Genomic DNA, 22,348 nt, shown 5'->3' on the forward strand with positions numbered 1-22,348 from the left:
TCATTACGAGTACACTATAATATCTTTTGGATTGACAAACGCTCCTGCAGTGTTTATGGATTATATGAACAGAATCTTTCGCCATTCTCGGATAAGTTCGTTGTCGTCTTTATTGATGATATACTAATTTATTCTAAGACTGAAGAAGAACATGCAGAACACTTGAGTATCTTGTTATAGATACTAAAGGAAACAAAACTCTATGCGAAACTATCCAAATGTGAATTCTGGAAAGACGAGGTGAAGTTTTTGGGCCATGTAGTGAGCAAATAGGGGATAGCAGTAGATCGTTCTAAGGTGAAAGCAGTGATGGATTAGGGGTGACCGACCTCAGTAACTGAGATAATGAGTTTTTTGGGCTTGGCTGGCTACTATCGGAGATTCATCAAAGGCTTTTCGCAAATAGCTTTGCCATTGACAAGGTTAACCCGCAAGGACACGCCATTTGTTTGGACTTCTGAGTGTGAGGAGAGCTTTCAAGCATTGAACCAAAAGTTAACCACCGCGCCTGTGTTGGTGTTACCTGAGCCGAATGAACCATTTGAGGTATATTGTGATGCCTCACTAAAGGGTCTGGGGTGCGTGCTGATGCAGCACCGGAATGTGGTGGCGTATGCCTCACGGCACTTGAGACCTCATGAAGTTAATTATTCGACGCACGACCTGGAACTTGCTGCGGTTGTGTTTGCGCTAAAGGTGTGGAGGCATTACCTCTATGGGGTTAAGTTCTAAGTTTTCTCTGATCACAAGAGCTTGAAATACCTCTTTGATTAGAAAGAGTTTAATATGCGGCAGAGGAGGCAAATGGAGTTACTGAAAGACTACGACTTTGAGTTGAATTACAATCCGGGAAAAGCGAATGTTGTGGCGGATGTGTTAAGTCAAAAGTCGTTGAATGCTGCTTGGATGATGCTTTGAGAAGAGGAGTTGCTCAATGCATTCGAGAGTCTAAAGATCGGTGTTCAAGAAGTGTCTGGAACTCTGTGTTTGAGTCGATTACAAATCTCAAGTGATTTTAAATCCGAACTCCTGAAGGCTCATCAAAACAATAATGTATTACCGAAGGTGTTGCCAGCTATGGAGCAAGGGAAGCAGTGGAGGGTGTCATGGGATCAAGATGGGTTATGGAGATTCAAGGGTAGGATCATTATGCCGGATGTTGGGACTTTGCGGCAAGATATCTTAAAGGAAGCACACAAAAGCCGATTCTCTATTCACCCGGGGAGTACTAAGATGTACAACGACTTGAAGGCTATATTCTGGTGGCCTGGTATGAAGAATAATATGGCGGAATATGTCTCAAAGTGCTTAACTTGTCAAAAGGTGAAGATTGAACATCAATGACCTTCCGGGACGTTGCAACCTTTGGAGATTCCGCAATGGAAGTGGGAGAGCATTGCGATGGATTTTGTGTCGGGATTGCCAAGGACTAGGACCGGTTTTGATGCTGTCTGGGTAATTGTGGACCGGCTGACAAAGTCGGCTCACTTTCTACCCATTCGGATGAACTATACTCTTGAGGAGTTAGCACGCTTGTACATAAAAGAGGTTGTGAGACTTCATGGTATGCCTACTACTATAATTTCTGACATAGATCCCCGTTTCACTTCGAGGTTTTGGAGAGCATTTCAGAGAACTTTTGGAACCCGTTTGAGCTTGAGTACAGCTTACCATCCTCAAACAGATGGTCAATCTGAGAGGACGATCTAAACCCTAGAAGATATGTTAAGGGCTTGTGTTTTGGATCAGCCGGCGAGCTGGGATCGGTATATGCCACTAGTGGAGTTTGCGTACAATAATATCTACCATGCGAGCATCAGAATGGCTCCGTATGAGGCTCTGTATGGGAGGAAATATCAATCTCCGCTATGCTGGTATGAAGCTGGGGAGAAAAGTTTATTGGGACCTGAGATGATAGCTGAAACCACTGAACAAGTCAAGAAAATCTGAGATAGGATGCTCATTGCTCAGAGCCGTCAGAAGAGTTATACTGATTAGAGGCGGAAGCCCTTAGAGTTTGAGGAAGGAGACCAATTCCTTAAGGTTACTCCGACAACAGGAGTAGGTAGAGCGATTAAGACGAAGATGCTGAATCCTCGATACATCGGTCCGTTTCAGATTCTTGAGAGGGTTGGACCGGTGGCGTATCGGATGGGTCTACCGCCTCACCTTTCAAACCTGCACGACGTATTCCATGTGTTGCAGCTTCAGAAGTATACTCCTAATGCTAGCCATGTGTTAGAACTTGAATCGGTCCAGTTAAAGGAAGACTTGACTCTGCCGGTGACTCTGGTCAGAATTGATGACATGAGTATCAAACGGTTGCGCAGAAAAGAGATTTCATTAGTCAAAGTGGCATGGATTCGGGCCGGTATTGAGGAGCACACTTGGGAACTTGAGTCGGAAAAGCGAACGGACTACCCACACCTATTCTCAGGTAACTGAATTCGAATTTTGTGGGCAAAATTCCCATTTAGGTGGGTAGAATATAAAACTCAGTTAATTAATGACTAAGTAAACAATAAATTAAAACTAATTCTAGAAAATTAGAAATGTGAATTTTATGGTTTAATAAGATAGAGAAAATTAAAACGAGAATTTTGACACCAATTTTAAAGAAATTGGCCCAAGATTGGGTCAAACGGCCAAACCGGGCCAACCGGACCCATGTTGGGCCCAAGGCCCAGCCAAGCCTCACTTAACTAAGAGAACTCAGCACTCTCTCCCCCTCAAACAACACACACACGCTGAGAAAGGGAAGCGGAAACTCAAACCCTTGCCCTCATTTGCTTCCAACTTCCATTGATCATAACTTTTGATCCGGAGCTTTGATTGATGCACCGTTTACGGCCACACGACCGCGGCGTCGAGCTCTACAAAACCCATACATTTGTTCTTGGTATAAGTCACTGTTCCGAGAGTTACCTGAAACTAGAGGTCGATCTCGGATGAGATCTTTCGTACTGGTCGGAGATGACGTGTCCGGCTGGTTGGTGGCGGTCGGAGCTGTTGTGCCCGACTTGTTGGACTAGCTGCACTGCTAATCCTTGGCCACCGGAGGGTGGGGGGGGGTACCTGCAAGAGACTCCGATGCTTAAGTTAGCACAGGTATTAAGCAGGTTTTATGTAGAATCAGAGTATGAGTTATACCTGGGTGCTCCAGTGTATTTATAGTAGATGGGGCTGACCTTTCTGATAAGATAAGTTAGTTATCTTATCTTATCTTTATCTTATTTTGGGTGAAGTCAGCTTATCTTCAAAGGAATCGCCTTTATCTCTATAGGCTTGGATTGCCTTTGGATTTGGGTTGTGTTCCTCTATTTGGGCCCTCTATCGGGCTCTCCTGTCGTTTTGGCCGAGTTCTTTAAGAAGAAGTCGGTCCGCTTGACCTGAAGAGGTCGGTCGCTTTGTCGTTTAATCATCTCAGGTCGGATAGCTCGACCCGGGGTATGAACAGTTCCCCTTCTTGAGCTCGGTCTTCTTTGTCGAGGTCGAGTCCTTAACTTCGGTCCTTCTTGTAGCGAAGCCGAACTCAAGCATTTTGTCGACTCCTTTTTTGTAGCAGCTTTTGAATGTAGAACGTTTTTCCTCTATAAGCGCGCGCTTTTGTATTAGCGCTTTTTTGGGAATGCTAGCGGTTTTAATATCCGCATTTAATTGGCATTTAATTGCCCCGTTTCCCCTAACTTCTCTATTTTTGAATTTTGCATTCAAGAAACGGTTTCTCTCCTTCGCCCTTTTCGTAACTTCTTTCGCACTTATTCATTTCCTTTCACCCTCATTTCACCTTTTCTTGCGACGTCGCTTGGTGATTTTCTGAAGCTTCTGTTTTCGCCTGGAGTTTTGTAGTTTCGCGTTTCTCTCTGTGATACTGCTTGTGCTTTTTTGCTTGTGAGAAGGCAATTCCAGATTTCGTCTTCCATCCTTAATTTCCCTGAAGCTTTGCTACTTTTTCCAGGTTGGTACTAGCTTTCCTGCTTCTTTCATAGCTTCGTCTTTAGTTTTTTAGTGAAGCTTTGATTTTGCATGTTTGAAAGTTTGGATCTTTTTCGTGGTCTTGTATTTGCTTGTCACTGTAATGTGTTTTCTCTGACTTCCTTTTATGCATTCTCTTGGCATTTTCGTCGAGGCTTTCTAGGGTTTTGTTGTTGCTTCTGGTTGTTTCCTGTCTGATATCGATAGCGAATCTGCATCTGTTCCTCGCTTTGTTTGGAGATTTCCTTTTGATTCTGTCAAAGTTTACACTTTTGATGATTTCTACTTGGCGTGTTTGATGTTAGTGCTTGCTCTTTGCTGATAATTTTTTGCTTGATTTCGAAAAAGTTTACGCCTTTGCTGTTTTTCCGCTGATAAACTGTATGGGGGTGGACCTTTTGCATTTTTTGCTTCCTTTGTTTTCTTTTTGGATTTTATTTTGATGAGTGCCGGGATGTAGGTTGTAGAAATAATTTAAAGACCTTGCTTTGTTTACTGCCTCCAAGGGATGCCCCAAGACCTTTGTCTTGAGTCTTGGGGTTTTCCCTTTTTGTTTATCCGCCCGTCGAGGTGTTTTGCCCTCTATCCAAGATGTTTTTAAGTAATCCATTCTTCTTTTCTTTTTGTAGGATTTAGTTGACCTCATGTCTTCCCGAAATAATGTTGTAGAGATGCCTTCCGAGGTTCCCGCAGGTATGGCCGATTGGGTGGACTCCATGGTTCTCATGTGTGTCTCGCTGGTTGATTCTGAATTTTGTGCTCAGCTTAGGCAGTTTCATAGTGTCTGTAGTAATTCTGGTGATGAGAAGAACTATGAACTTGTCTCTCCCTCTTCTGACGAGAGAGTCTGCTTTTCAACTCGGGTTGTTGATGGTCGCCCTTTCTTTTATGCTTATGATTTTTTCTTTGGTCAGCTGGGTATCACCGTTCCTTTTACCAAATTTGAAACCGACCTGTTATGGTCTTGTAATGTTGCCCCTTCTCAACTTCACCCCAATTCCTGGGGTTTTATTAAAATTTTCCAATTATTGTGCAATGGTTTTAGTATTCCTGCTTCCCAGTCTCTCTTTTTCTATCTTTTTGTCTTGACTAAGCCCGGTGTGGTAAAAAAGAGGTCAGCTTGGGTCTCCTTTCGTTCTACCCAGGAAAAGAAGGTTTTTTCCATGTTTGACGAGTCGTTCTGTGATTTTAAAAACTACTTCTTCAAGGTCCGAGCTGTTGAAGGAGCTCGGCCCTTTTTTTTGGATGAAAATGACGAACCTGCTTTTCCCTTGGAATGGCAAAAAGACGTGAGGGTCTCCAGGTATTCGTGGGAGATGTTGGATGATGTTGAGCGAGCCTTTGTGACTATCCTGGAAGAACGTTGAGGTCAACCTCCCCATCTCGACACAAAGAAATTTCTAACTAATCCTTCTCTTCTTCAAACTGAACTGGGTATCTTTGTGTTTTCTTTATTATCCGTGTATGTTGCTTGTAGCTGTCTTTCCGACTTGTCCGACTTGTAACTGATTTTCTGTTTTATTTGCAGAAGCAATGAAGAATAGTGAATCCATGAAAGCTTTTAAGAGGGCGCAAAGGGCGACTGCTGCCAGGAATGTTGCTGCCAAGGCGGCTGGGGAGGGATCCTCCCAAGTGCGCGAGAAGCCATCAGTGCAGAGTTCCGCCAGGGCGAAGAAGGTGATCCCTACACCCCGAGTTCGTTTGGTAGATCCTCACGTCACCTCTGCTGCTCCTTCTGTTGCTCCTCCCAATAAAAAACAAAAGACTGCTGAGCCCTTTGACCTCGATGCTCCTGATTTTAATGCTATTGAATTCGTGGATCAACAAATCGGTCCTTACGGCGCTCTCTCCATGGACGATGTGTCCATCCTCCATCACTTGGAGTTTATGGCCTGAAATCTTGTGAAGATGGCATATATGTCGGCTGCCATATATCGGACTGCTCAGAATCTCCCTCTCCACGCTACTAAGGCGTTTATGGAGGAGGCGAAACAAGAGTTTGATCGGATGAAGGAGTTAAACGAGGAGCTTGAGACGAAGGTAGCCAAGCTGGAGAAGGACTTGAAGAATGAGGAGGCGAGTTCTCAGTCATTGGCAGCTTCTTTGAAGTTGGCTGAGGACGCAGTCCTGATGCACAAGGAGAGTTACCTTTCATCTTATCGGGAGGTGATGCGCCTGAGGGGGGAGCTTGACAGTGTTTGGGAAGATTATGTTGAGCTCCAAAGTCATCTCGTTGGCAGCGTGACTGCTGCTTATGAGAACTTGAGGGAGCAAGTTCAGGTCATTGCTCCCGAGGCCGACCTCACCCTTTTTAGCTTGGATAATGTAGTCAGGGATGGCAAGATTGTCCCTGATGATGAGGGTGATGATGATGATGTTGTTCCTCCCCCTGTGTCCTCTACCAAAGTGCCGACCTCTTCCGTTCCCCCTGCTGTGCCCGACTCGGATTGCCAGACCCTGAATCGGGAGGATGGAACTGTGGATGCTGTGCCGCTCCAGACTCGTCCTCCTTCTCCTTGTCCTGATGCTGCCAAGAAGGCTTATGATGCTTGCTAATCTCTTTCCTGGGGATTTGTGTAGTTGGCTCGGCTTGTGGGCTTTTTAAAACTTTATTTATTTATTTACTGACACTTTCCTAGTTGCTTTTCTAGCAACTTTTATTCTGACAAACAAAAAAGGTGGCTCGCCATCCTTAGATTTTGCTGGCCTTTGAGGCTTTTGCAACTTTTGTAGATTTTATATAATGCCTTTTGATTTGACATTTTTCTGTTTTCTGCTGATGTGTGATATCTTGCGGCTCGACCTCCTTGGGTTATTTTGTTGTTTGTAGCTTGAATCCTTTGAGGTTACGATTTGTGGGGTCCAACTTGTTTCTCGGTTTTTCGTATTTGTGACCGGTTCCTTTGCGTTGGTCCCTTTTTAAGTTATTATCGTAAACTTCTCTTTCAGAGATTACTTTTATAACTTGTTTGTAGGAGATTGACTTCGTCAGGTTGATCTCTTTTTAAGTTATTTTTGTAATCCTCTTTCTTGGACCTTTGTCAGGTCTCTTTCAGGGATTATTTTGATAACTTTTCAGTAGTAGGAGTCCGACTTGGTTATGTCGGTCTCCCTTAAGTTATTTTTTGTAGTCCTCTTTCTTGGATCTTTGTCAGATCTCTTTCAGGAACTACTTTGATAACTTTTCAGTAGTAGGGGTCCGACTTGGTTATGTCGGTCTCCCTTAAGTTATTTTTTTTTTGTAGTCCTCTTTCTTGGATCTTTGTCAGATCTCTTTCAGGGACTACTTTGATAACTTTTCGGTAGTAGAAGTCCGACTTGGTTATGTCGGTCTCCCTGAAGTTATTTTTTGTAGTCCTCTTTCTTGGATCTTTGTCAGATCTCTTTCAGGGACTACTTTGATAACTTTTCAGTAGTAGGAGTCCGACTTGGTTATGTCGGTCTCCCTTAAGTTATTTTTTGTAGTCCTCTTTCTTGGATCTTTGTCAGATCTCTTTCAGGGACTACTTTGATAACTTTTCGTTTTGGGCTGACTTTGTTATGTCGGGTCCTTCTAAGTTAAAGTAATCCTCTTTAATAGGGTTGGCCAGACCTCTTTCCAGGGTTTACTTATAACTTGGTTTGACTTGGTTCGACTTCTCAATGTTCGACCAGTCTTTAAGTTATTATTTTAGCGATCTGTAAGACCTCATCAGGTTCTTTTTTAGATCACTTTCGATAACTTCTTACATTATTCTATGTTCATCTTTGCCGATTTGTAGAAAATGGTTGTCATCTCTAGATCGTCCTTTGGGTGAATTGCGTTTTCACCTTTATCGGACGGTTGTCTTTATCGTGATCGTGCAGTGAAATTCTTTTTCACTTTCTGCCGATCTGTTGCTTTATAATCGGACGATGAATGCTTCAGATTAATGCGTCTTGAAATCTTTGTAGAACATCTAAAATATATTTTATTTAAAGGAACAATGCAAATAGATACATATGGGATTGTCTGAGTCTCAACTTGGTGCCTCATTAAAAAACCTTTTCAGGAAAAAGAGTGCATCCAATGATGAGATCTTTTATCTCTTCTTAACTGTAGTACCTTCTTAGGTTGCAAGCGTGCCACGACCTGGGAAGCTCTCGTCCATCGAGTTCAGACAGTCTGTAGTAGCCCTTTCCAAGTACTTCTACAACTCGGTAGGGTCCTTTCCAGTTTGCTGTCAGCTTTCTTTCTCCTGGTCGAGTTGTTCCGATATCATTTCGGATTAGGATGAGATCATTCTCTGTAAAACTTCTCGGCACTACCTTTTGATTATATCTGGAAGCCATTCGGCGCTTTAGAGCTTCTTCCCTGATCCGAGCTCTTTCTCGGAGTTCGGGTAGCAAGTCGAGCTCTTCTCTCTGAAGTTGGGAGTTTGCTCCCTCATTGTAGTGAACTACTCTGGGCGACCCTTTCTCAATTTCTACTAGAATCATCGCCTCTATTCCGTATGCTAATCGGAAGGGGGATTCCTTCGTGGTGGAATGTAGTGTTGTTCGATATGCCCATAGGACCTGTGGAAGCTCTTCTGCCCAGGCTCCCTTTGCATCTTGTAATCTCCGTTTTAATCCGGCCAATATGACTTTGTTAGCAGCTTCGGCCTGTCCGTTGGCTTGTGGATGTTCAACGGAGGTGTACTGGTGCTTTATATTCAAGTCTGCTGCTAGTTTTCTGAAGCCTGCATCTGTGAATTGAGTGCCATTGTCTGTGGTTATTGAATATGGAACCCCGAATCTCGTGACAATGTTTCTATATAAGAATTTCCGGCTTCTTTGAGCGGTGGCATTGGCTAGGGGCTCTGCCTCGATCCACTTTGTAAAGTAATCTACCCCTACTATGAGGAATTTAACTTGTCCTGATCCTTGTGGGAAGGGACCGAGAAGATCGAGTCCCCATTTTGCAAACGGCCAAGGCGAGGTCACACTGATGAGCTCTTCTGGTGGGGCGATGTGAAAGTTGGCATGTTTCTGACATGGTGGGCATGTCTTTACAAATTCTGTGGCTTCTTTCTGTAGAGTTGGCCAATAAAATCCCGCCCGGAGTACTTTTTTGGCGAGAGCTCGTGCTCCGAGATGATTGTCACAAATACCGCCGTGTATTTCTTCTAGCACTTCCTTTGTGTTGGAGGTTGGCACGCATTTTAGTAAAGGTGTTGAGATTCCTCTTTTGTACAGGATGTTGTTTATGATGGTGTAGTACTGTGCCTCCCTTTTTAACCTCTTTGCCTTCTTTTCTTCTGTAGGGAGCATTCCTGTTTTGAGGTAGTTGGCTATAGGGGTCATCCATCCTTGGTCCTGACTTGTTATAGTCAGGACTTTTTCCTCTTCTGAGATTGACGGGTTCTACAACATTTCCTGGATGAGGCTTCTATTGTTACCCCCTGGTTTGGTGCTGGCTAGTTTTGAGAGTGCATCAGCTCGGGCATTTTGTTCGCGGGGTATGTGGCAGATCTTATACTCCTCGATTTGTCCGAGCTGTTCTTTGGTTTTATCCAAATAATTTTTCATGGTGGGATCTTTGACTTGGTAGCTCCCTGTTATTTGTGATGTAACCACTTGTGAATCGCTGTAGATGTTGAGTTTTTGAGCTCCGACCTCTTTAGCCAGCTTCAAACCAGCTAATAATGCTTCATATTCCGCCTGGTTGTTTGAGGCCGGGAACCCGAACTTGAGGGAGAGCTCAACTTGGGTTCCTTGGTTGCTTTCTATTATCACGCCTGCGCTGCTTCCAGTTTTATTTGAAGAACCATCCACGTAAAGGTTCCATTCTGTGGGGGTTTCTAGGGCTTCTGTGAATTCTGCGATAAAGTCGGCCAGATATTGTGATTTGATTGCCGTCCGAGCTTCATATTGGAGATCAAACTCTGACAACTCGACTGCCTATTATAGAATTCTGCCTGCTAGATCTGTTTTCTGCAATATTTCTTTTATGGGCTGGTTAGTTCGAACCTTAATGGTGTGAGCCTAGAAGTACGGGCGGAGTCGTCGAGATGTTAGGATAAGAGTGTAGGCAAATTTTTCTATTTTCTGATAGTTCAGCTCGGATCCCTGTAGTGCCTTGCTAATGAAGTAGACAGGTTGTTGCCCATTTTCGTCTTCTCTGACTAGTGTCGAGGCTATTGCCCGGTTCCCTACTGCGAGATACAATATGAGTGGTTCTCCTTCTCGTGGTCGGGATAGGATAGGTGGCCGTCCTAAGAACTCCTTGAAGTCTTGGAAGGCTTGCTCACATTCTGTCGTCCATTCGAACTATTTTCCCTTTCTTAACGTAGCATAGAAGGGGAGGGATTTTATCGCAGCTCCTGTTAAGAACCGGGATAGGGCAGCCAATCTCCCATTGAGTTGTTGTACTTCTTTGACACAGGTTGGGCTCTTCATGTTGAGTATGGCTTGACATTTGTCTGGATTTGCTTCAATTCCCCTTTGTGTGAGTATGAAACCTAAGAATTTGCCTGCTTCTACTGCGAAGGTACATTTTGCGGGATTGAGTCGCATGTTGTGCTTCCTTATGGTGTCGAACACTTGAGCCAGGTCGGATAATAATGTATCTTCGCTCTGTGTCTTTATCAACATGTCGTCCACATAAACTTCCATGATTTTTTCGATGTGATCTGAGAAGACTTTATTCATTAGCCTTTGATAAGTAGCTCCTGCGTTCTTGAGACCGAAAGGCATCACGATGTAGCAGTAGTTTGCCTTTGGTGTTAAGAACGAGGTCTTTTCTTGATCTGGTGGATACATGGGGATTTGGTTGTATCCTGAATATGTGTCCATAAACGAGAGGTATCTGTATCCGGAGGAAGCATCTACCAGAGCGTCGATGCTTGGGAGTGGGTATGGATCTTTTAGGCAGGCTTTGTTGAGATCGGTGTAATCGGTGCACATTCGCCACTTCCCATTTGATTTTTTCACCAAGACGACATTAGCTAGCCATAGTGGTACTTGACTTCTCTTATAAATCCTGCCTCCAGTAGTGCTTGTACTTGTTCTTCCACAGCTTTGGATCGTTCTGGCCCGAGTTTCCTTCGTCTCTGCTGCACCGGCCGAGATCCTGGGTAGACCGCCAACTTGTGGCACATTAGCTTAGGGTCTATGCCTGGCATGTCTGCGGCTTTCCATGCAAAGAGATCGACATTATCTCGTAAGAATTGTATCAGTAATTCTTTTGAGTCTCCTCTTAGGATCGTGCCAATATTGGTCGTTTTGTCCGAGGTGTCTCCAATTTGAATCTTCTCTATCTCGCCTTCTGGTTGTGGACGGAGTTCTTCTCGTTGCTGGGCTCCGCCCATTTCAATTGTATGAAACTCTTCTCCTTTGCCTCTGAGGTTTAGGCTTTCGTTATAACAGCGACGTGCCATCTTTTGGTCAGCTTTTATCGTGGCTATCCCTTTCGGAGTTGGGAATTTCATACATAGGTGTGGGGTCGAGACTATTGCGCCGAGTTGGTTGAGTGTTGTCCGACCTATGAGAGCATTGTAAGCTTAACTTACATCGACTACGATGTAATCTATTTTGAGGGTCCTGGATTGGTTCCCTTTTCCGAAGGTTGTATGTAGTGGTATGTATCCTAGTGGTCGAACCGGGGTATCTCCTAACCTAAACAGACTGTTTGGATATGCTTTAAGTTCTTTTGCTTCTAAGCCGAGTTTATCAAAGGCTGTTTTGAATAAGATGTCGGCAGAACTCCCTTGGTCTATTAAGGTGCGGTGTAGGTTGGCGTTTGCCAATATGATGGTGATAACCATGGGATCGTCATGTCCTGTGATGACGCCCGACGCATCTTCCTTAGTGAATGTTATCGCTGGGATGTTGAGTGCTTCTTCCTCTCCTTCGACATGATATACTTCTTTGAGATATCTTTTGCGAGAGGATTTGGAGATCCCTCCTGCTGCGAATCCGCCATGTATTATGTGGACATGTCTTTCTGGTGTCAGAGGTGATCGTTCAGTTCGTCCGTCATCCTCGTCCCTTCGTCTTTTTCTTTGGTCATCATCTCGGTTAGCCAGAAATCGATCTAATCTTCCTTCTCTCACTAATTTTTCTATGATATTCTTTAAGTCGAAGCACTCGTTGGTGGAGTGCCCTCGAACTCGATGGTATTCACAATATTCCTTCCGGTTTTCCCCTCCCCTTTTGCCTTTCAGTGGTCGCGTAGGGGGAATTTTCTCTGTGTGGCAGACTTCTTTGTATACGTCGACCAGGGATGCCTTGAGAGGGGTGTAATTATGGTACTTTTTGATTTTCTCCCCCTGTCGATCTTCTTTCTTTTTGGATTCCTTGTCTTTATCTCGGTAGGTGTTCCCAGATTTTGAGGTTTCTCCCAACCGAGCGTTTTCTTCCATGTTGATGTATTTTTCTGCTCGCTCCTGTACTTCGTCTAATGAGGTAGGGTACTTCTTTGATATAGATTGGCTAAATGGTCCCTCTCGTAGGCCATTGATGAGTCCCATGATGGCGGCCTCTGTTGGTAAGCTTTGTATGTCCATGCATGTTTTGTTGAATCTTTCCATGTAGTTGCGGAGGCTCTCCCGATCTCCTTGCTTGATCCCTAGTAGACTGGGGGTGTGCTTGGCTTTATCTTTCTGGATGGAGAATCGGGCCAGGAACTTTTTGGCCAGGTCGTCGAAGTTTGAGATGGACTTTGGAGGTAAGTTGTCGAACCATCGGATTGCTGTCTTTGTGAGAGTTGTTGGGAAAGCTTTGCAGCAAACAGCGTCTGAGGCGTCGGTAAGGTACATTCTGCTTCTGAAATTGCTGAGATGATGGTTGGGATCTGTGGTACCGTCATATAAAGTCATATCTGGGAGTTTAAAGTCCTTTGGGATTTTGGTTTTCATGATCTCCCTGGTGAATGGATCCTATTCTTTACGTGAGCTTTCCTCAGGAGTGATCCGAGGGGCCTTCGATTTGAGATCGGCTTCTAATTGCTGTAATTTTTCTTCCAACTCTCGACGTCGCCGTACCTCTCTTTGTAGATCCTTTCCGATTTCTCATTGTTGTTGGGTTTCTTTTTCAAGTTGTTTCAAGCGATCTTGAAGAGCTTCTATTGCTCCCGGTTTAGATGTATTTTTGTCTCCATTGGATTCTGGGGTGTCTTCTAGTGGGGTGTCCGCATTTTTGTGCGGCGTTCTATTTTCTAGATCTGAATCGTGGTCGTTGTCACGGTTATCCGCCATGGAGATGGGATGACTTCCAGGTTCCCCGGCAACGGCGCCAATGTTCCAAGAGTTACCTGAAACTGGAGGTCGATCTCGGATGAGATCTTTCGTACTGGTCGGAGATGACGTGTCCGGCTGGTTGGTGGCGGCCGGAGCTGTTGTGCCCAACTTGTTGGACTAGCTGCACTGCTGATCCTTGGCCTCCGGAGGGTGGGGGGTACCTGCAAGAGACTCCGATGCTTAAGTTAGCACGGGTATTAAGCAGGTTTTATGTAGAATCAGAGTATGAGTTATACCTGGGTGCTCCAGTGTATTTATAGTAGATGGGGCTGACCTTTCTGATAAGATAAGTTAGTTATCTTATCTTATCTTTATCTTATTTTGGGTGAAGTCAGCTTATCTTCAAGGGAACCGCCTTTATCTCTATAGGCTTGGATTGCCTTTGGATTTGGGTCGTGTTCCTCTATTTGGGCCCTCTATCGGGCTCTCCTGTCGTTTTGGCCGAGTTCTTTAAGAAGAAGTCGGTCCGCTTGACCTGAAGAGGTCGGTCGCTTTGTCGTTTAATCATCCCAGGTCGGATAGCTCGACCCGGGGTATGAACAGTCACAATTTCAATTCGGTTTCCTCAGCCCTTAATTTCAAAAATTTAGTAGGTAAAGCATTGAGATTTTGAGTTTTGATGTTATAGGATCCAATTAACTTGGAGGGAAGGCTTAGTCTTGCCTCCTTGATCCTTGGGCAAGGTAAGAGATCTCAAAGCTAGTGAAATTTCTGAATTAAGGCATTTGGATATTGAGTTATTATGTTTGGATGTGATAATTATGGTTTAGGTAGTGTGTATGTGAATATTGAAGCTTGATTGAAATATTGGAAAGCTTGGAAAGGGGCTTTTGTGCTGAAAAATCTGATCTTGGAGGTGTTGGAGCCTTGAAAAGTGAGAAAGAGTGGAATTAGAAGTGTTCCGAGTTGAGCGGGGAATCAGCCAAAGTATGAAAATTTTCTGTTGATGGCATTTGCACGTCCTGTGCGTGTCCTCAACAATGGAAATTTTGCTTTCTGTGCGTGCGCACAACCCTGTGCGCACACACACTTTCTGAAAATACTTCTGGGCGTGCGCACGCACACCCCTGTGCATACGCACACTGCCCTATTTTCTTTGAAAACCTTGTTTTCACATGTTTCACCTTCCCAACAAGCTTGTAACCTTTCGAGACCCTATTTCAAGCTTATAAACCCTCATTTTCATCCTTTAAGTATTAAATCAATATAAAATACCTAGTGATTGAGAAAAAGCTACGGAAGGGGATAACTTGTGGATGAAGAAAAGGGATATAATGAGGAGTTATGACTAATGATGATGTTATGAGTTGTTGAGGAGGATGGTGGAGTGTTGTGCATAATATAAGCCGAATGGCTGTGCATGATATGAGCCGAATGGCTGTGCATGATATGAGACGAATGGCTGTGTGTGACGATGGTTTATGGCTGATTATGAATTATGAATTTAAGCTGGATCGTTGAGATGAATGTTGATTTATGGATGAGAATAAATGCATATATGGTGAGTTATTAATATTGTGATTGTTGCACTCCACCTATATGAGATACGAGTTTCCCTGGGTGAAAACAGTGGCTAGCCACCACGTGCTTCAAGTGGAGACTCGATACTTTGCTGACCCAATGTCATAAGTCTAGCCGGACACTATGAAAGTTCCGGATGAGCTCGCCCCTATGAATATCCACAAGTGAGGGTGTTGGATGTGAATTATGATTATGTTTTGGATAACTCGAGTTGGGGATGTGCGACAGAGGGACAGTCCAATGGTTAGCTACCAGGACTTGTCGGGTTGGCTTTATAACCGACAGATGAGACTCATTAGCCACTAGGACATGCATACATCATATGCATTATATGTGATTTGTTTGGAATGTCTAATTGACTATATATTTACTTGCTAATTGTCTAACTGCCATATCTACTTCCTACTTGTGCATTTCTTTGTTTGATATAATTGTGTTTCATATCAAATTACTGGTGGCGGTTGGGAGGTTCGAAGGATTTGGAAAGGGGATATTTAGTTAGACTGAAGATCCTTAGTTACTCGCCTATTTTCATTTCTCATGGTTTAGTATATTTATATGCTTTGATTATGATTTGGGAGTTCTAGGATTGCCTTCGGCTTTCCCAGGACATTACATGTTAGATATTTGGGCACTGTTACCATGCTAAATGATGAACGGATAATTTATACGCTTTTTGGCATTATTTTTACATAGTTTTCAATATGATTTAGTTAGTTTTTGATATATTTTTATTAGTTTTTAAATAAAATTCACATTTCTTGACTTTACTATTAGTTTGTGTATTTTTCTGTGATTTCAGGTAATTTCTGGCTGAAATTGATGGACTTGAGCAAAAATCTGATTCAGAGGCTGAAGAAGAACTGCAGATGCTGTAGGATTCTGACCTCTCTGCACTCAAAGTGGATTTTCTGGAGCTACATAAGTCCAAATGGCGCACTCTCAACTGCGTTGGAAAGTAGACATTCAGAGCTTTCCAGCAATATATAATAGTCTATACTTTGCCCGAGTTTAGACGACGCAAACTGGTGTTTAACGCCAGCTTTCTGCCCTATTCTGGCGTTAAACGCCAGAAACAAGTTGCAAAGCAGAGTTAAACGCCAGAAACAAGTTACAAACTGGCGTTTAACTCCAAGGAAGACCTCTACATGTGAAAGCTTCAATGCTCAGCCCAAGTACACACCAAGTGGGCCTGGAAGTAGATTTCTGCATCATTTACTTATCTCTGTAAACCCTAGTAACTAGTTTAGTATAAATAGGACTTTTTACTATGGTATTTACATCTTTTGGATATTTTATGTTCAGAGATCACGTTTGGGGAGGCTGGCCATTCGGCCATGCCTAGACCTTGTTCTTATGTATTTTCAACGATAGAGTTTCTACACACCATAGATTAAGGTGTGGAGCTGTGCTGCTCCTCATGAATTAATGCAAAGTACTATTATTTTTCTATTCAACTCAAGTCTATTTCTTCTCTAAGATATTCATTCGCACACAAGAACATGATGATTGTGATGATTATGTGACGCTCATCACCATTCTCACCTATGAATGCGTACCTGACAAACACTTCCGTTCTACATAAAAGCAAGCTTGAATGCATATCTCTTAGTCTCTTGATTTACGATCAGAGTCTTCGTGGTATAGGCTAGATTTATTGGCGGCCATTCTTGAGATCCGGAAAGTCTAAACCTTGTTTGTGGTATTTCGAGTAGGATTTGGGAAGGGATGGCTGTGACGAGCTTCAAACTCGCGAGTGCTGAGCGTAGTGACAGACGCAAAAGGATCACTGGATCCTATTCCAGCATGATCGAGAACCGACAGATGATTAGCCATGCGGTGACAGCGCATTTGGACCATTTTCACTGAGAGGACGGGATGTAGCCATTAACAACGGTGATGCCCAACATACAGCTTGCCATGGAAAGGAGTATGAATGATTGAATGGAAGTAGTAGGAAAGCAGATATTCAGAAGGAGCAAAGCATCTCCATACGTTTATCTGAAATTCTCACCAATGAATTACATAAGTATCTCTATCCTATTTTATATTTTATTTATATTTTAATTATCAAATCTCCATATCCATTTGAATCCGCCTGACTGAGATTCGCAAGATGACCGTAGCTTGCTTCAAGCCGACAATCTCTGTGGGATCGACCCTTACTCACGTAAGGTTTATTACTTGGACGACCCAGTGCACTTGCTGGTTAGTTGGGCGAAGTTGTGAAAAAGAACTAAGATTATGAACATGCGTATTAAGTTTTTGGCGCCGTTACCAAGGAATGAACAATCACGATTTCGTGCACCAAGTTTTTGGCGCCGTTGCCGGGGATTGTTCGAGTTTGGACAACTGACGGTTCATCTTGCTGCTCAGATTAGGTAATTTTATTTTAATTTTAAGCTTTTTGTTTTTATTATTTTTATTTTCGAAAAAATTTTCAAAAAAAAAAACTTTCAAAATTTTAAATTATTCTATGTTCTTCAGAATTTTTAAGAATGAATTCTAGAGTTTCATGATGATTTGTTGAAGTCTGGCTGGCTGTGAAGCCATGTCTAATTCTTTTGGACCGAGGTTTCAATTTATCATCACAAAGAGTCCTTGGACTCCCATCTGATCAGCTGTTGTATGCTTGATTTGTATGCTGAAGCTTGGCTGGTCATTGGCCATGTCTAGTATTTTGGACTGGAGCTTTCACTGAAAGCTTGGCTGGCTAGTAAGCCATGTCTAATTCCTGGACCGAAGTTTTAGGCTAACATTACATGATTCTTGGAATTCTCATTAGAAATTTTGAAATCCTTATTTTTTATTTTTTCAATTAATTTTCAAAAAATACAAAAAAAATTAATAAAATAAAAAAACAAAAAATTTGATGTTTCTTGTTTGAGTCTTGTGTCAGTTTTTAAGTTTGGTGTCAATTGCATGTGTTTTAATTTCCCTTAAATTTTCGAAAAATTCATGCATGTGTTCATCATAATCTTCAAGTTGTTCTTGATGATTTTCTTTGTTTGATCTTTGCATTTTCTTGTTTTGTGTCTTTTCTTGTTTTTCATATGCATCTTCAATTTGTTAGTGTCTAAATATTGAAAATTTTTAAGTTTGGTGTCTTGCATATTTTTCTTTTCTTAAAAATTTTCAAAAATAAGTTCTTGGTGTTCATCTTGATCTTCAAAGTGTTCTTGGTGTTCATCTTGACATTCAAAGTGTTCTTGCATATTTTTCTTGTTTTGATTCATAATTTTTATGACTTGTGTTTTTTTTGTGTTTTTCTCTTTCTTCATTAAAAATTCAAAAATAAAAAAATATCTTTCCCTTATTCTTCTCATAACTTTCGAAAATTTGGATTGATTTAGTCATAAAGTTTTAAAATTTAATTATTTCTTATGAGTCAAGTCAAATTTTCAATTTAAAAATTCTATCTTTTTCAAATCTTTTTCAAAAATCAAATCTTTTTCATTTTTTCTTTCATATTTTCAAAAATTTAAAATTGATATTCAAAATCTTTTTCTTATTTTTGTTTCATATTTTCAAATTCATTACTAGCATTTAATATTTTGATTCAAAAATTTTAAGTTGTTACTTGCCTATTAAGAAAGGATCAAACTTTAATTTCTAAAATCATATCTTTTAGTTTCTTGTTAGTCAAGTAATCAACTTTAATTTCAAAATCAAATCTTTTTAAATTTCCCTTTCAAATCTTTTTCAAATTAAATTTCAAATCATATCTTTTTCAAAAATCAATTTTCAAAATCTTTTCTAACTTCCTATCTTTTCAAATTTGATTTTCAAATCTTTTTCAATTAACTACTTGACTTTTTGTTTGATTTTAAAAGTTTTATGTTTCAATCATACCTTTTTCAAAACCACCTAACTAATTTTCCCTTTCTAATTTTCGAAAACTCTTCCCCACTTTTTCAAAATTCCTTTTTAATTAACTATTTGTTTTAAATTCTAATTTAATTTAATTTTATTTTTATTTTTAAATTTTTAATTATAACTAATAGTCAAAATAAAAACAAAAATTTTTTATTTATTTTATTTAATTTTCGAATTCTTTCCCTCTCATCTCTTTCTATTTATTTAATTATCTACTAACACCCCTCTTCCATTCAAAAATTCGAACCCATTCTTTTCCTCTGTGTTTGAATTCTTATCTTCTCCTTCTTCTATTCTTCTCTTCTCCTACTCACATAAAGGAATCTCTATACTGTGACATAGAGGATTTCATATTTTCTTTTCTGTTCTCTTCTTTTTCATATGAGCAGGAGCAAGGATAAGAATATTCTTGTTGAAGCTGACCTTGAACCTGAAAGGACTTTGAAGAGGAAACTAAGAGAAGCTAAAGCACAACCCTCTGGAGAGGACCTGACAGAAATTTTCGAAAAAGAAGGAGACATGGCCGAACCTAATAATAATGGTGGAGATGCAAGGAAGATGCTTGGTGACTTTATTACACCCTCTTCTAACTTCTATGGAAGAAGCATCTCACTTCCTGCAATTGGAGCAAACAACTTTGAGCTTAAACCTCAATTAGTTTCTCTAATGCAACAGAACTGCAAGTTTCATGGACTTCCAATGGAAGATCCTCATCATTTTTTAGCTGAATTCTTGCAAATTTGTGACACTGTCAAGACCAATGGAGTTGATCACGAGGTCTACAGGCTTATGCTTTTCCCTTTTGCTGTAAGAGACAGAGCTAGAACATGGTTGGATTCACAACCTAAGGATAGTCTGAACTCTTGGGATAAGCTGGTCAGTGCTTTCCTGGCCAAATTCTTTCCACCTCAAAAGATGAGCAAGCTTAGAGTGGAAATTCAAACCTTCAGACAGAAGGAAAGAGAATCCCTCTATAAAGCTTGGAAAAGATACAAGCAACTGATCAAAAGGTGTCCTACTGACATGCTTCCAGAATGGAGCATCATAAGTATATTCTATGATGGTCTGTCTGAGTTGTCAAAAATGTCATTGGACCATTCTGCAGGAGGATCTCTTCACGTGAAAACCCCTGCAGAAGCTCAGGAACTCATTGAAATGGTTGCAAATAACCAGTTCATGTACACCTCTGAGAGGAATCCTGTGAACAATGGAACGCCTCAGAAGAAGGGAGTTCTTGAAATTGATACTCTGAATGCCATATTGGCTCAGAACAAAGTATTGACTCAGCAAGTCAATATAATTTCTCAGAGTCTGAATGGATTGCAAGCTACATCCAACAGTACTAAAGAGGCATCTTCTGAAGAAGAAGCTTATGATCCTGAGAACCCTGCAATGGCAGAGGTGAATTACATGGGAGAACCCTATGGAAACACCTATAATTCTTCAAGGAGAAATCATCCAAATCTCTAATGGAAAGACCAACAGAAGCCTCAACAAGGCTTCAATAATAATGGTGGAAGAAATAGGTTTAGCAATAGCAAACCTTTTCCATCATCTTTTCAGCAACAGACAAAAAATTTTGAACAGAGCCATTCTGGCCTGGCAACCATAGTCTCTGATCTATCCAAGACCACACTAAGTTTCATGAATGAAACATGGTCCTCCATTAGAAATTTGGAGACACAGGTGGGTCAGCTGAGTAAGAAGATTACTGAAACTCCTCCCAGTACTCTCCCAAGCAATACAGAAGAAAATCCCAAGAGAGAGTGCAAGGCCATAACCTTACTTGGTGTGGCCGAATGCCTAGAGGAGGAGGAGGATGTGAATCCCAGTGAGGAAGACCTCTTGGGACATCCTCTGGACAGAAAGGAGTTCCCTTTTGAGGAACCAAAGGAATCTGAGGCTCATACAGAGACCCTAGAGATTCCATTGGACGTCTTTCTGCCATTCATGAGCTCTGATGAATACTCTTCCTCTGAAGAGGATGAAGACACCATTGCAGAGCAAGTTGCTAAGTATCTAGGAGCAATCATTAAGTTGAATGCCAGTTTATTTGGTAATGAGACTTGGGAAGATGAACCCCCCTTGCTCACCAATGAACTGAGTGCACTAATGGGGCAAACATTGCCTCAGAAGAAACCGGATCCCGGAAAGTTCTTCATACCTTGTACCATAGGCACCATGACCTTTGAGAAAGCTCTGTGTGACCTTGGGTCAGGGATAAACCTCATGCCACTCTCTGTAATGGAGAAATTGAGAATCTTTGAGGTACAAGCTGCAAGAATCTCATTAGAGATGGCAGACAAATCAATGAAACAGGCTTATGGACTAGTAGAGGACGTGTTAGTAAAGGTTGAAGGCCTTTACATCCCTGCTGATTTCATAATCCTAGACACTGGAAAGGATGAGGATGAATCCATCATCCTTGGCAGACCCTTCCTAGCCATAGCAAAAGCTGTGATTGATGTTGACAGAGGAGAGTTGGTCCTTCAGTTGAATGAGGGCTACCTTATATTTAAGACTCAAAGTTCTCCTTCTGTAACCATAGAGAGGAAGCATGAAAAGCTTCTCTCAATACAGAGTCAAACAAAACCCCCACATTCAAACTCTAAGTTTGGTGTTAAGAGGCCCCAACATTGCTCTGATTTTCTGTGAGACTCCATGAGAGCTCACTGTCAAGCTATTGACATTAAAGAAGCACTTGTTGGGAGGCAACCCAATATTATTTAATTTTATATATTTATTTTTCATTGCTATTTTATGTTTTCTTTAGGTTGATGATCATGTGAAGTCACAAAAACTACTGAAAAATCAAAAACAGAATGAAAAACAGCATTAAAAATAGCTCACCCTGGAGGAAGAGCTTACTGGCGTTTAACGCCAGAAAGAAGCATCAAGCTGGCGTTAAACGCCAGAAACAAGCACCAGACTAGCGTTTAACGCCAGAACAGAGCATGGAATTGGCGTTTAACGCCAAGAATGGGAGAAAAGCTGGTGTTAAATGCCAGAAACAAGCAGCAAGCTGGCGTTTAACGCCAGACATGCATTCTAAGGGCATTTTGCACGCCTACTTGGAGCAGGGATGCTAAGTCCTTGACCCCTTAGGATCTGTGGACCCCACAGGATCCCCACCTACCACACCTCTTCTTCTCTCCTCTTCACACCTTCTCATAACACTCTTCCCCAAATATCCTTCACCAATCACCTTATTACCTCTTCCCCATAAACCCCACCTACCTCCAAATTCAAATTCCTTTCCCTCCCAAACCCAACCCTAATGGCCGAAACCTAACCTTCCCCCCACCCCTATATAAACCCCTTAACACTACTCCATTTTCACACATCACAACCACTGCTTCTCCCCCTTGGCCGAATACACTCTCTCACTCCATCTACTCCATTTTCTTCTTATTCTACTACTTTCTTTCTTCTTTTGCTCGAGGACGAGCAAACCTTTTAAGTTTGGTGTGGTAAAAGCATTGCTTTTTGTTTTTTCATAACCATTAATGGCACCTAAGGCCAGAGAAACCTCAAGAAAGAGGAAAGGAAAGGCAATTGCTTCCACGTCTGAGTCATGGGAGATGGAGAGATTCATCTCAAAGGTCCATCAAGACCACTTCTATGAAGTTGTGGCCAAGAAAAAGGTGATCCCTGAGGTCCCTTTTAAGCTCAAAAAGAGCGAGTATCCGGAGATCCGACAAGAGATTAGAAGAAGAGGATGGAAAGTTCTCTCTAAT

General features: G+C 41.8%; 1 protein-coding gene across 1 annotated transcript in view; it reads left to right on the forward strand.

Moving 5' to 3' along the window:
- The first annotated feature begins 2,085 nt into the window (after window positions 1-2,085).
- LOC107616053 (uncharacterized) overlaps window positions 2,086-22,348 on the forward strand; it is a 32,271-nt gene continuing 12,008 nt past the window's right edge. The window contains exon 1 of the mRNA XM_021112016.2: window positions 2,086-2,437. Coding sequence (XP_020967675.2) covers window positions 2,086-2,437 — 352 coding nt within the window. The remainder of the gene's footprint in view (window positions 2,438-22,348) is intronic.

This window comes from Arachis ipaensis, chromosome B9 (genome assembly GCF_059453495.1).
Source record: "Arachis ipaensis isolate K30076 ecotype BB chromosome B9, ASM5945349v1, whole genome shotgun sequence".
In the NCBI taxonomy this organism is placed as follows: Eukaryota; Viridiplantae; Streptophyta; class Magnoliopsida; order Fabales; family Fabaceae; genus Arachis; species Arachis ipaensis.